This window comes from Odontesthes bonariensis, chromosome 9 (genome assembly GCF_027942865.1).
Source record: "Odontesthes bonariensis isolate fOdoBon6 chromosome 9, fOdoBon6.hap1, whole genome shotgun sequence".
In the NCBI taxonomy this organism is placed as follows: Eukaryota; Metazoa; Chordata; class Actinopteri; order Atheriniformes; family Atherinopsidae; genus Odontesthes; species Odontesthes bonariensis.
In genome coordinates this window covers 29703087-29717296 of record NC_134514.1, presented here as the reverse complement: position 1 = coordinate 29717296, position 14210 = coordinate 29703087, and the positions used below count along the sequence as shown (strand labels likewise).

General features: G+C 40.9%; 1 protein-coding gene across 2 annotated transcripts; it reads right to left on the bottom strand.

Annotated features, from left to right (window-relative positions):
• Positions 1-1183: 1183 nt before the first annotated feature.
• Positions 1184-12306, bottom strand: rinl (Ras and Rab interactor-like). 2 transcript variants are annotated; one of them, XM_075473988.1, is made up of 11 exons: positions 11848-12306; positions 11461-11673; positions 6772-6880; positions 6077-6149; positions 5734-5822; positions 5550-5632; positions 3933-4143; positions 3173-3847; positions 2736-3053; positions 2509-2640; positions 1184-2400 (listed from the first exon to the last, which is right to left on the bottom strand). In XM_075473988.1, the coding sequence occupies exons 2-11, from the start codon at positions 11638-11640 to the stop codon at positions 1946-1948; spliced, it is 2325 nt and encodes a 774-aa protein (XP_075330103.1). In that variant the 5' UTR covers positions 11641-11673; positions 11848-12306; the 3' UTR covers positions 1184-1945. The 2 variants fall into 2 exon arrangements, with proteins under 2 accessions (XP_075330103.1, XP_075330104.1); XM_075473989.1 differs by having other exon boundaries at positions 11461-11626.
• Positions 12307-14210: the final 1904 nt, after the last annotated feature.

The window sequence follows — 14210 nt, the reverse complement described above, 5'->3', positions numbered from 1 at the left end:
GTATTGGACACTAAAGCTTAAAGCACAGATAAGACGTACAGAACTGCAAAGCTGCCCAAATCGCCACTCGACATAATATCAATTTGCTGAATTTCAGCTGAATTGTTTGTCCATTGTTTTGGTCTGTAACGTAATGCCTTAAAACCACGGCCATTTTGCCACAGATCACAGTGGAGTCATAGCTCTTATATTTCTAGGACAATGACTAATTAACCCAATTAAATGGCCTAGTCAAGCTGTAACTGTAGCATGACTGACCAATGCATGTAATCACACTGATTGTCTCTTCAATTTTAGCTGCAATTCCCAAAACTCCCAGGGCTCTTTGACTTCAACTGCGGTTTCAGTGACTACTGTTGCTACAAATATTGTGACAAAGTAAGCAACTGTCTGGTGGAAAAAGGGATGCTGAATCAGTGTTTGCTCAAAAAAAAAGTAGAAAATTAAGAGGCTCAAGTTGTTTTACATGGCAGAATTTCACTCTTTTGTTATCCATTTCTGAGAAGTGGTTAGCGTGACTCACCTGTCAGACCTCTTTCCTGATATCCCAAACTGAAGACGCTTTGATAGCTGTCTACAGCAAGGGAGAAATTGAGTATTCATAATTATGTGAAAGCACTATAAGTATGCAATGCCCCTTTAGACTCCCAACGCATGCAATATATCAAATATATATGTATGTTGTTGTTGTTGTTGTGTTTGTGTGTGTGTGTGTGTGTGTGTGTGTGTGTGTGTAAGAGAGAGAGGAAGAGTGAGGGTTCAAGAGCAGATTTACTCTTGTAAACTGAGGTGAAAGCTGTGCATCTCAGATGTGGTGTAAGGCTGCCCTCTAGTGGTCTAATCAAACAACAAATATTTTTAGTGTGAGTAGATGAGAGGCTGACATAGTTTTTAGTCTTCGGTGTTAAAGTTGTTTTCTCTCTTTTTTAGTAAAAGGTTTTTATAAACTTGATAGGTTAGAAGAAAGCATCTTGTTCATTCAAAGATATTAATTTTGAGAGTTGCCAAAGCAAACTCCAAAGCAGGCATAGAGCAAGATTAAAATAATAAATACATGCTCAAGTTTGGTGCACGTTAGACTTTTAGTCTTCAGAAACTTGGTGGAGACACAAACCACGGCTTCATTTATCAGAGCATTTTTGCAGAAAACAGCTGACAGTTATAAATGGTTATAAACAGGAAATGCAGACAGTTTTGTAACTTTATTCTCATCATAATGCTTTGCTTTCAGATAATCATGTTTTACAAATGAAAAACTATAAAAGATTTAATTAATGACCATATTTAAGAAATCCAGCTCAGCATGGCTTTTATTAAATACAGCCTCCTGGTCAGTGGAAACTGTCCAAGAAAAATGCAATGCTTCAAAGTTCCTGCATAAAATAGAACATATTAAATTGCTTGTGTTTTACGAGCAAAAAATTGGACTGATATCTGTTGACTGGTAACATTTATCAATCCACTAATGTGATCAGTTGTTACATGTAAATGTGAGAACAAGCTGAGAGGGAAAACTGAAGCTGTGATACATGTAGAGTTGATAGAGAGCTTAAATATGCATCATTTTAATATATTTTTTTGCAAAAACAACGTTTTATTTTCACCACTGTGAATTTACTATCATTTTGTGAGGAAAAAAGCTGAAGTTTAAGAAAAGCATATCAATGCTTGCCTTTTAAATATCTTCCCCTCAAATTGGTGACTAAAAGGGGTGACCCAAGCCTTAAGCTGGCAAACACTGATTTTCATACAGTGAGCATATTTCCATCATGAAGTGACAATAGTCTATTAAATACACAAATGTAAAGCTTTCTTTGCCCTCTTTAGAAGAGGAATTTAAGCATGTTTAGGAAAACCTAGTTTAACACAGTGGAGACTCTCCAAATGTACAGTCAGATGACAGTCGGCCGTGTTTTTCAACTCAGATCCTCTTTTTTCTTCCATATTACAGTTCGTTTTGGTCCTCCTCTGCTACTACACAAAGAGTCTGTCCAGCTTCCTGTTTCTTTGTAATCTCTTCCTGCTGTGAAACAGACTGACAGCCTGTAGCTGGAGCTGAGGTCAGTGATTGATCCCTGAGTTCTTGTTCCCTCTCTGTCTTCTCCCTCGGCAGAGCCTTTGTGTTGCTTTCAATGTTGTCCAAATCATTTTCTCTCCCACATTCCTCTTTACTTCCAGTTTCTGTCTCAGAGTTCTGCATGGCCCTCTCTTGACACACCTGTCTGCGAATTGTCCGCCGGTGCTTGCTGCGACGTGACTGGTTGCAGTGAAGGGTGCGCCTGCGATGCCATTGGTTAATAGATTGCTGGGCCTCCATGCTGAGCTGGCGAACAGCCTGTCGTGGCTGGAAGCTACTGATGTAGTACAGAGAGGCGTACAGAGTTGTAAGGTAGTAGCCACCTGTGGATAAGAGTGAGGCTGTCTCAGTGACATGAACAGAACTTTCTGTGTGTTTAGGCTGTAATTTGGTGGAATGAGCATGAGTGAGTTTGAGTGTATTTGACTCACCCTCTCCCTGCAACTGTGCAGGGTCCAGCAGCTCCATCATGTAGTCCGTGTCCACCTGCAGTGTGACCAAGTTGCAACGGAGCAGCACCCATGTCAAGCACGGTAGGAAATCATCTGCTCCAAACACCATACCTGCAAGAGATAAAAGTGTGAACATGATATCAGCAGCTGCTTCTGCCAGGGATAAGAACTGGAATCAAAACAATCACAAAATACCACCAGGATACCTGAGCTTGCATTCGCACTCATGCTGTGATAGATGCTCTTGCAGACTTTGAGAAGAATCTGGATCTTCTTGTTTGGTGAGTATGCCTCATGCATACTCATCCACCTCTGCTGTATCCGCTCCAGGATGATGGAATCAGGAACTCCAACTCCGGCCGATCCCCCCAGCTCTTCCACGCCGTTCTTTTCCAGCACCTGCTGTTTGCTCTGGAGACGCTCGAAGCTGCCGTCACACGTCCGGGAGGTTTGAATGCAGGTGTAGAGGTGAGCAGAGATGGGCTTCAGAGCAACTTTGTGGAGGGAAAGCTCCACCAGGGAGTCTACAAGAGGATTGAAAAAAAGAAACAGGAGAAGAGAAATTAGCACATGGCTCTGATCCACAGAGTTGCGAGAATACAAAATATGTTCGGACAATCATGTTCACTGTGAGCTCACTAACCAATTTCAGAGTCATTTAAGTCAGCAATGTTTTCCAGTAATATCTGGATCTCTGGATAGTCCAGCAGTGTCTCCCTCAGTGATGTAAGCGATGACCTCACTTCCTGTAAAAACTCTGATCCTGTCGCCCTGCTGGGATCAGTCCCTCCCTTCAGCATTGTCTCCACAAAACCTTTTACAGCCCCTGCAAACGCCCCACTTTTCCTCTCGCTCAGCTCTATCACACGATTGGTCAGTTTTTTTTTCTGGTTAACCAGCCCACCGAGTGCCTGACCCACTGCCGACAGCCGATGCATGACTTTATCAGCCAAACGGTGTGCTGATGGGTGGTGAGGTGTGGGGCTTGGCATTTGAGACTCCTGCTCTTCTTCTATGCTGCTGATTGACAGTGAGTCCAGCTCAAGCGACGGGGGCTGGAGAAAGGAGGAACGCCTGGGTGGAGGCAGCCAAAATCCATTTTCAATCCAGGAAACCCTATGAGGAGACTGAGGCACGGGGCTGCTGTGACGCTGCAGCTCAGGTGTTGTGTTTCCTGGGGTTGAGGGGGTGGACAGGCTCCCTGTGCTCGCTCTTTGAGGTGGGCTGTGGGTCAGATCACGACTGGGTCTCCTTAGGACCACCTCTGTTGGTGTTTGTGGGGTAGGTGGGTAATCAGCTGACCTGGCTCTGATTAGGCCTTGAACAAGGAAAACAAGACATTCAAACATTAACGTCAAATACAATAAATTCTTAGTTCTTCAGTGAATATATTGAGTTCTGACCTGAGCTCTCTGTGTTGGCGGTTGAGGTTTCCTGGTCCAACGAGATGGCTCGTTTACTTTGTAACCCCGATCCTGCCCAAGTCCGGGTGGTGCTGAGGCGTCGCATTCGTGTATAAGTTGATTGCTGTGCTCTGTGGGTCAGCCAGTCATCTCCATGTTCATGGAGGTAGAGAGGATTAATGATGCACAGGGCCCCATTGCTCGAAGTCAGCTGAGAAAAACACATCCACAGATTAAGAATTAGGGAAACACTGAACGTGACAATGTTTGTTAAACCTTTTGTTAGTTCTTTGTGGAACACATTGTGGAAAAGAAGTTAAGGTTGACGTAACATTACAGGAAAAATGGAAGAACACTTAAGTTCCCAGCTGAGCTGTGAGAAAATGACTGGAAAATGTAATTTCACAGTTCTGACTTATCAACAACTAGACTACAGTACTGTGCTCATCAGCTTTCACAGGTATTTATAGTCATTTCTAACCTATCACTATAACTTATCACAGTACCCACCTGCCTTAAGTCAGACATAGCAGTGTCCAAACAGAGTAACATCAACTGTTTGAATGATTATCAACTCATAGCACTCGGTCCCAGGTGTTTCTAAAACACATTAAATCTAGCCACCATGCCATTTTAAGCAAGCACCAATATACCTGCAGAGCAAATCGATCTACAGAGGACACTATTGCCACTGCCTTTCACGGAGCACCTACACGCCTTGACTAGAAGGGGTCATACGTGAGAATGCTTCCTATTGACCACAGCGGTGTTCAGTGCCATTGTTCCCAGTCTGCCGATCACCAAATTGCTTGGCCTGGGTCTCAGTAGCACCCTATGCATGTGTATTAAGGACTAACTTTCCCAATGCTTACAGACAGTTAGAATTGGTACACACCTCTCCCCGAGTCTGAGCCTCAGCACTGGGGCCCCACAGGATTGTGTTCTTAGTCCCATGCTATATTGACTTGACACATATGACTGTACGCCAACATACCCCTCAAACACAATGATAAGGTTTGTTGATGGCACAACTGTGCTGGGAATGATTTCTAAGAAAATTAAACACATTGCAGAGAGGAAATACAGTGTTGTATCAGCAATAACCATATTGTTGACATCAAGTGGAGAGGGTCACAGCTTTAACTTTCTGGGACCAATGAAGACCTCCACCCTGGTTGAAAAGGCTCAACAGTGGCTCTACTTCTCGAAAAAAAACTTGTCTGCAGAGTTGCTCAAAGCCTTTTGCCAGTGTTCCATTGAGAGTGTTATGACATACTACCTCGCAGCCTGGTACAGTAACTGCACTGAGGCAGAAAACAAAAGCCTTCATAGAATTATAAAAACATCTGAAAAAAATCATTGGGCTCAGTCTGCCCAAAAACGTTTTCTTCTCTTTTACACTCTGGGAGGCACTACAGAGCACTGAAAGCTCACACCTTCATATTAAAGGACAGCCTTTGTTCAGGAGCCTTTGTTGCATATAACTCATCTGATGAATGTTTTACTCTACACCAGAGTAGAGTTTAAACTTAGGCTTTAAAGTTCCTCAGGGAACAAAACAAGGAAGATGGGTTCACTAACTTCATTTCAATTTCACCCTCACACAAAGCAATGTACCTGTATGGAACACATCATGTTGCTTGGCTCTTTGTGGGTCATTTCTTCAATCTGGTGCTCAGGCGGCGGGAAGAGCCAAGTCTCTGCAGTGGAGAATTATGTGAAACAAGAATTGTCTGCAATAATGTCTCTATGGTTTAATATTTTTGACGTCAGGGGGAGAGTCAGAGCATCAAGAGCTTACTGGGTTCAAGCTGAGAGAGATGATCTTTGCTCATCTCTGTTACGTTGTCGATCCAGCGAGGAATGGACAGACAAACAGCCAACACATCTCTGACACATAGGAAGAGATGACAAAAAAAAGATTAATAAACTGGATTATACATTATACATATACATTATACTGGTTTAACAGGTTTGTGCAGACTTTAAAGTAGCTGTAATTTGAAAGCACGTGCTGTTAAGGCTTTTAAAATGTTACAATGTAAATAGGATGCTGTTTTTATGCATCTGATAATATATCTAAAAATAAAATGCAAACAAATGCACACATGTAGAGAGCCTATAGTGGTAAAGCGGTTTCTTACCTAGTCAGAGAGTAGAAAAGCACCAGCTGAAGCAGGTTGGCGAAAGAAAGACGAGACCCAGACAGCTGGAAGACTGTTAAAAAAAAGAGAGAAAAAGTGGGCAGCATTGTGTTTTACAATCTTCCTGGAAACGCATCGAAACATGAACCAGGAAGCCCAAATGGGGACTTCTCTTGATAAGTGACTGTCACTGTTAAATTAACTTCACTTCCATGCATTATTTACAAGAAATGATAGAATTTTCCGCTTTCACTGTACTTTGTAAGAAAGCAGATTGCGACAAGTCGGAAAGGTCAACTGATTCTTTTGCATATTATTTCTAGTTATATCACATTCATAGGCTTAGTGCTGAAAGTTAAGTTTGCAACATTTCTGAAAAAAGATGAGCAAAACAGATAAGAAGCAGTATCTTCAGTATGAGAGGAATCTGGAGATTTATCTGTGATCTGCTCTCAGCTGCAACGACATAAGCTAAGGGTACAAGGTGCACAAGCCAATCAGAGGAGAGTATAATACTTGAGAGATGATGTCACTGGCCTAGTCAAACTGTTTATTGCCCTGGTTTGTTGAGTTTGGCAGAGGTAATGAATCACAAAATGACCACTGACAGTGACACATAGGGAACTCAGCTGTCTGGATCACACACAGATACACACACAGTGAAACAGATAGCTTTGCATGCAGGTGGTCCATACCTGTGTCTGTGCATTTGATACTATAGTCAAGAACTTCATCCTGTGCTCCAGTAGACACACACAGCAGGCTGGGCTGAAATGTCGCAGAGTCCCGCACAACCAGGAAACTCTGTGGGGAAACACACAGTGACTCATTCAACTGTCTGAAGTGTTACACAAGCCTGCTGAGCAGGAAGACTTTTTCTCTAAAATGTTCACGCCGGCAGGCTGACGACCTGGCTTCCTGGCAACCAGGAAGCAAGCGTATAAACACTGGCTGTTGGATGAAAATATTAATGATTTCAGAGTTCTATTTTTAAAACTTGCACCAGGTTCCAGTGCCATGACTGGATTGACTGATAGAGGACAGAGGGCTGATAAGTGCTGAAGTTTGTTTGCCCACTTCATAAAGCTGATATGAGTCTGTGGGGCTTGGCTAAGGAATGAATGTGGCTCACAACCTCTCAACGTTTCCATTCTGTTGTATTAGTAGTGCAACTGAGTCTACTCTACCCACTGAAAAAAATGCATTAAATGACTAAAAGTATGAAGAATCAGTAAGTGTTATAAGTGAAGCTTGATTTGAGAGGGGGCTAACATGACATGCAGTGTAACCTACAATGGAATAAACTCTTGAGGAGTTAAATCTAAATATGGCATCAGTTTGCTCATCAGTTGGACTGTGAAAGGAAGAGAATGGCAGTAGTCCTGGGAACAGCCTTTGTAGGTCATGAACCTTTTATTTTTTAGCATACCAGGTTACTTTGATTTACTAAGGTTACATAATGGCAGGCAATATAAATGGGATTAGGGGTATAAATTAAGAAACACTGCCTGCCTATTAAAGAACTTCCCCTCAACCTGTGACATATATTTTGTAGTATAACATACTTGCCATGAATGTTGTCACTTACTGTAAGTATCAGGGGACTCTTCCTTGAAGCAATTTAATTTATTTAGGACTTTATGTTCTGATTTCTACACAGCGGCTCATTTAATTCTTTTGTTTAAGAGAGGACACAATGGCTTATGCTTATATGGGGTCTATGGGGGCAGCCATGATGAAATAGTTCACTAAGAAAGAAAGTGGTGATGTTTTTTCGAAAAGAGCAGGGAAAGGAGCACACAGCACCACTCCGTGTTTTCTCAAAGCTGCAGAGCAAGTTTTTTTATTTTTTTTTTAAATCTCAGTGAGACTCCTTAGCTTTTTGTGCTACCATGACAAAACACTGTGATAAGTGGTGGTTTTGACTTATAATTCAGAGAGGAATATTTTTCGTGAGCTCAATTACTGTGCTACAACTCGGACTTGTCATTGTTCTTTCCCCTAATCCTAAATCTAGCCTCAGGCCAAGATGTCATAAAAAAAGACGTAAATCTGTCACAAATCTCAGACAGCTTTGCATAAAATGTGACCGAATGATACCAAATGACAACAGTCACAAGCATCCTAACAAAAGAAGATTTGTTCTCTCTTGACTTGCCAAATATAATCAGAGACAAGGTTGAAATGCTACCACAGTGGTCGAATCAGCACGTAAATTCTTCAGCCTTGTCACTAATGGTAACTATCTAGTTAATGTTGGTTTGGTCATGAGATCATGTGTCACGTTTTTCAGTGCACCAGTGCAGGATGTAGAATGTTGGAACATTTAAATCAAAACCTGATTTAACTTTCTGTTTTCTCAAGTTATACCCAGTTTGATCAATTACAATTCTGTTTTTCCAGAACAATCAAAAAAAAGTTAAATAAAAGAAACCGTTTCATTGTTTACGTACTATGTTATCCAAAACTACAAGTGTGACCACGCTGCAGTGACAAAAGGTGAGTGAGACAGTTGGTGAACGTAAAACAAATTCATGCAATCCTGAGCAATGGCTCAGTCATGTAGTAACATCACTACAAGTGAATTCAGACAAGCTTTCACATGCTAACATGCATATAGTTATAAACACACACACAGCCACACACACAGGATGTGGCTTTTCAGTGTAGGGTGCACAGGAATAAAGACAAGTTCACTTCAAGTCACCAAACTTTGGTCAGAGAGACACATCCATGCAAGAGATTCTGAACAATAGTGTCTCTGGTGATTCAGAACTGCCTCCTCCGTCAGTCATTCATGAAAGCAGTCAAGAAGAAATAAGCAAAGATATTTTTTGGTTTAACATTCAAATAAGCAAACGTCACACTACATCTGGAACCAAAGAAGTCCTCCTACACCCTTATGGTTCAAAGAGTTGATGCAGCCAGAGCTGTGCACTTCTTGATAATGATATGCATGCAACGCTTTAAAATAACAAACAGATACAGATTAAATACATTTATCTTCGCTACTCACAGTCTCTCTGTGCATCTGTCATATCCATTTTGTAATGTCATTTCCCTGTTACACACGCACTTTTATTCAACGCTACTTCTGCATTCAGCCCAAAAGAAGTTCAGCGTGTTATGGTATGTCAAATAGAAAAGGGAACTGCTTTCATGTCACAAAGATGTGCTTGCCAACCTGTTTAACAACACACTTTCTTCTGTATAATTAGTCTAATTGTGGCCCTACAAGCGGCATTTTTGCATTTCTCGTTTCAAACGCAGCACTGAATGCTGTAATGTTCGAGAGACAAGCAGCAAAGTAACTAAGAGCTGACATCATGATGCACTGCAGGCTGAGGCACACAGGAATGAGTGGAACAGGAAGAGGAAGGAAAAGAGACAATATAAAAAGAGTAATGGGAAATAGTGGTGATGACAAAAGGAGAGTCAAAATCCTTTCCCAAAGCTACTAAAATTTTCTGAAAAAACATAAAAAAAAGGAATGAGGTTTTTGAAGGAGATTGAAATAGCTCCTTAGGTGAACACCCAAATCTAATCTGTTTTTGTGCTTAACTATCATATGATTGTGCAAACTGACCTTATTGTTATCACATGCTTCAAACACCAAACTAGATAGATGCTTCTTGGCCTTAATCATTTCGATGATTTGAGGGAAGATTTTGTTTAAAGTAATTTACACCCTATATTAAAACTTGCATTATTGTTAGGCAGCTTCACTTCAGATAAATTAAATGGCAAATGTCAGTAAAGCGCCTTTCAGATAGAAATAGCTAAACTTCTAAGATGTGAGAAACAATTTGTACATGAACATCAGCACCAAGGATGACATAGATGGACCATGAGATGTTGAGGACAGACAGAAAGGACTGCATGGGGGTGTGAAGGTAACTGTTAGTGACTGTTTCCACACAGAAAGAAAGTTCCTGGTTCGTATTTCGGCTGGCATCCTACTGAGTGGAGTCTACATATTCTCCCTGCGCATGCGCCTTACAAGTGAGTGGGTCTGGTCAAATAGTCAAAAAATGAACTCCTATAATTTTTCCTTGACCAACATGGAAAATGTCACATGATTTAAAAAAAAATGGACTTAAGAAAAGACAAATACGCTGCAACAAGAATTCGAGCACACGTGCACGAGCTGTGACGTGGGTCTGCAGCACTGAAAGTACAGATGTTCCAAAAATACCATAAAAAAAGTGCTTTATATACTTCCCCATGAAGTAATCCTGTCACATTGTTACACAAAGGTTATGTCGTATATATCATATTAGAGGTGATATAGAATATTACTTTATCGTTACGGTTCGTGCTTAAAATACAGAGAGAATATTTTTTTTAAAGTGAAATATAGTGTTGTCACAGGCTGCTCACACTTCTTCATATTTATCTATGTGAATCGTAGTTAGTACGACTGGATGAAACATAACAATTGTGGGACAGAATTATCTCCTTTCTTTCATAAATGATGGTCCAGGTTTTCATATGTTAAAGGAGACCTTAAAGGAGGCATTCAAGCTCATTTCCTTGACATTGAGAAAATTCAAGCAGTTCTTATCATGGCTGCTTGTTGGATACTTCCAGGTCATGGACTGGTGACCTGACCAGGGTGCACCTCGCTTTACACCCGATGGCAGCTGAGATAGGCTCACACACACACACACACACACACACACACACACAACCCTGAATAGGATTAAAAGGAATGAATGGCTGGATGGATGAACTGAAATCAACCCATAAACTTCATGCCAGTTAGTGAAAGATGGTTTCTTCCCTGCATTTGTGAAGCAGTGGTTGCTGTTTCAGTGAAGGCAGATTATCAATATATGTCATAGAAACTGACAGACTCATGAAGAAAAGGAGGAGTATTAGTCACTGGATATTTTTTTGTATTGCTAAAAACTTTCACTAACTGTTAGTTTGAGTCAGTTCTCTTTTTGTTTTAAAAACTTATTGGTTTTTTTTGCACTGTCTCTAAAAACATTCATGTCTTAGGTTCAGTAACATTTTGGGTTGAGTGTGAGAGCTGCATTTGTGTAACATTAGTTTAGAACAAATCTTGAGTACCCCTGGCCTAACACTTCTGTGTGTAATGCAAGTTGAAAAAGAGGTAAAAGAAATTTAAGTTTATTTCTGGTGTTTGAGGTCAGCACCGTCAAAATCTAAGTGCAAAAAGGCAGGGCAGTTTGTGTCAGATGGATGCTGTTAGAATGGTTACCTGAGGAGCTTTGAACTTGAATAAAGTCTTTCAAATGTAGAAGATAATGAGCGATATTCCAGAAATGGTAAATTCCTCATGAAAAAAAAAAGAAGCTGGAATTCTTTTTTTTTTTTAAAAAAAGGGATCTGTTAGTGTTGCTTAATTTGTCTCTTACCCCTGCGGGTGCCCCACACATAGCAGCATGAGCCCCCTCTTTATCCCAAGGTGCCCCGGGGCACCAGGCGTCCTGACAGACCCTCAGCTGCTCCAGGATGGACGGTTTCCTCCTGCTGCTTCTCCATGGGATGGCTGTTGTCCCATTAACTTGGCTGTGAACTGCCCTGGATGCAAGCATATGGACACGTTTATGTGCATGTGCAGTGTCAGTCTGCTCATGCACATAAACAACAGATAATGTGTAAGTTCCAGTGACTAAAGTGACGATCACGTTTTCTTAGGTGAAAGTTTGCAAGTTTTCATGTCATCAGACATTAAACTTCTGAATGCCAGAAAGAGACTAAGAAATGAGTTTTTATGTTGTAAGAGACTGGATAATACTCACATGTGGCTTCCTTCCTCTACTCTTCGCAATTTCTCCTCTCGTTTGAATTCTATCTTTCTGCGCAACACGGTGTTGCTTCAGAGCTCAAAATGTAATCGAGTCTAAAATAGGAAGTTCACTTTCTTCTCTGAGATAGATCCCCAAGAAGTCTCCTGGCGCAATGTGCCAAATTTCCTACATTTCAAAGTTTAGGTAATTGCCGTCGTGCTGAGTTGTTAGTCTTCTTTTGTCTCCTTCACGTGGCGGCATTTAATGCTGTTTCAATTTTCATTTGAGAATTCACAGCACCCTCTACACCCTCTCTTCCCCTTGAGTGTACCTGTGGTTAACCCAACTCTGAGAACATTGCGAACGGTTAAAAGACAGCGTGTTCTCTTAAGGGCTAGATGTGACTATTTTTGCTTTCAGCTGCGGTGAATCGTGCAATCTTCAGAGTTGAGAGCAGCCAGACACCCTGAGTTGATCTGTGATCTATGAATAACGTTGTTATTCATAGAGGATATAGCAGAGATAATTGACAGAGAGGGCTGGAGTTTTGGCTGCACATTGGGGGGTGGAGGGGCTATTATCAGTAACGAACATTGAGATTGAGTGCACCTCAGCAGTTCTGCATGTGATGGAAACTGCACAGAAAGGTGTTGTTGACTGGCATCGTGGTCTCTCTGTCAAAGTAGACTTAGACATTCAGTGTGAACCTCGTCCATTCAACACCATTATCTGTGCAACCTCAGGAATGCCCAGTCGAATCAGATAGAAAGTTGTGGTAGCTGTTAGCTTTTTTCAAAACTATTGTCATAGTCAGCTCCTGTATTTGTACTGTCAATTATAAGCTGTGCAGAAACAGTTGAAAAAACGCCAATACAGTTGCTCCGTCTGCTGGTCCAGACTGAAATGTATCAAGAACGATTAGATTAATTGTCCTGTGATGGTGTGACCTATAAGAGGGCTTTCCTCAAAAATGTTTTATGACTAAATATCGACAAGGACGATCATTTCCCTATCACCATCAGCAGTACTTGGTGCTATACTATACTACACAAGGAAAATGAGGATGAACTTGAAAACTTTGAAGTTTTGTTATTGTCAGCATATGACAGTGTTTGCAACCATTTGCAACCGATGCAAAGAGTTTAAAACCATACCCTGAAAATAGACTTTTAATATACCAGACAATAATCTTTAAAAAACGAAAATATAGTCATCAAACATGATTTGTCAAAGAGCTCATTACATTGTGAAAACGCCAACTTCTGTACTCCTGCACGGCATGTGCAGGAAGTTTCTGTCTTGCTTTTAAGTCACAAAATGAAAGAAAGAAAGAAAGAAAAATCTGCAAAACCTTTTCTTTGTCAACACATCAGTCTTTGTATGCTACATACACAGTTTGAAAGATCAGTTTGAGGAATCCATTTCTGGGTAATCATTATTTATTACACAACCATGTGCAGGAATTAGCTTCAAAATGTAAAATTCCATGTAATAGCTGTAGTTTCAGTCAGGACTTTCAACTACTGTATGTGTTATCCTCCTCTGATAAAAACCATCTAAAACCTCAAGGTGTAATTTTCTGTGTTACAAGACAAATCATGAGCTAAATTAGCCATCAATGATATGGATGGGGATTTCTGCTTTGAATTTGCAGAGCACTGTACATTCTCAGAAAGGCGAAGTCTGACAGCCCGTATGTTGATGTAAAAGGTTGGAAGAACCGATCCAAACTATTTGCGAAGTGGGACTGCACAGGAATTTGCACGGTGAAAAACCAATGAAATGGGAAGCTAGCACAAGTTGCAGGAGAGGGTTGCACAAGCCAGGTGGAGAAGCAACTTTATGTGTGTTGCTCATGGCACAGAAAGCAGACCTGAAATGTTCTGCTTTCAACTGCAGTGGCATGGTATCAGATTCAGTAAACCTTCGTGTCCTACCAAAAGCTGTTAAAGTACAACAGATGTGGATTTGGTTTGTTTGGGCAAAAAAATAAATACCAGCACGCACAGTTCTGCATACTGTATTGAATTTTATGACAACTGTTTTTTTTGCAAATTTAGTCCCCAAAACAGCTGGATTTTGCCACTATTTTTTTAGTTTGACGCTACTGTAACATTTTTTTTATCTGGAAGATACAGCCAACCACAAGCTGGCTTGTCCGTAAACTTGTAAATTAATGTTTGCGATGAGTTTTCTCTGTCCAGCTCTTGCAGTTTCTACACTCAAGCAATGATCTGGGCCATGGGCCCTCCCTAACTTTGTTATGTTTTTAGCATTGTTAAAACTCAAAGTCATACAAAGTGAATACAGTACCATTATAACACTTCCATGTGCATGCAACTTTGTACAAAAATGTTTGGCCGAATTACCCTGGT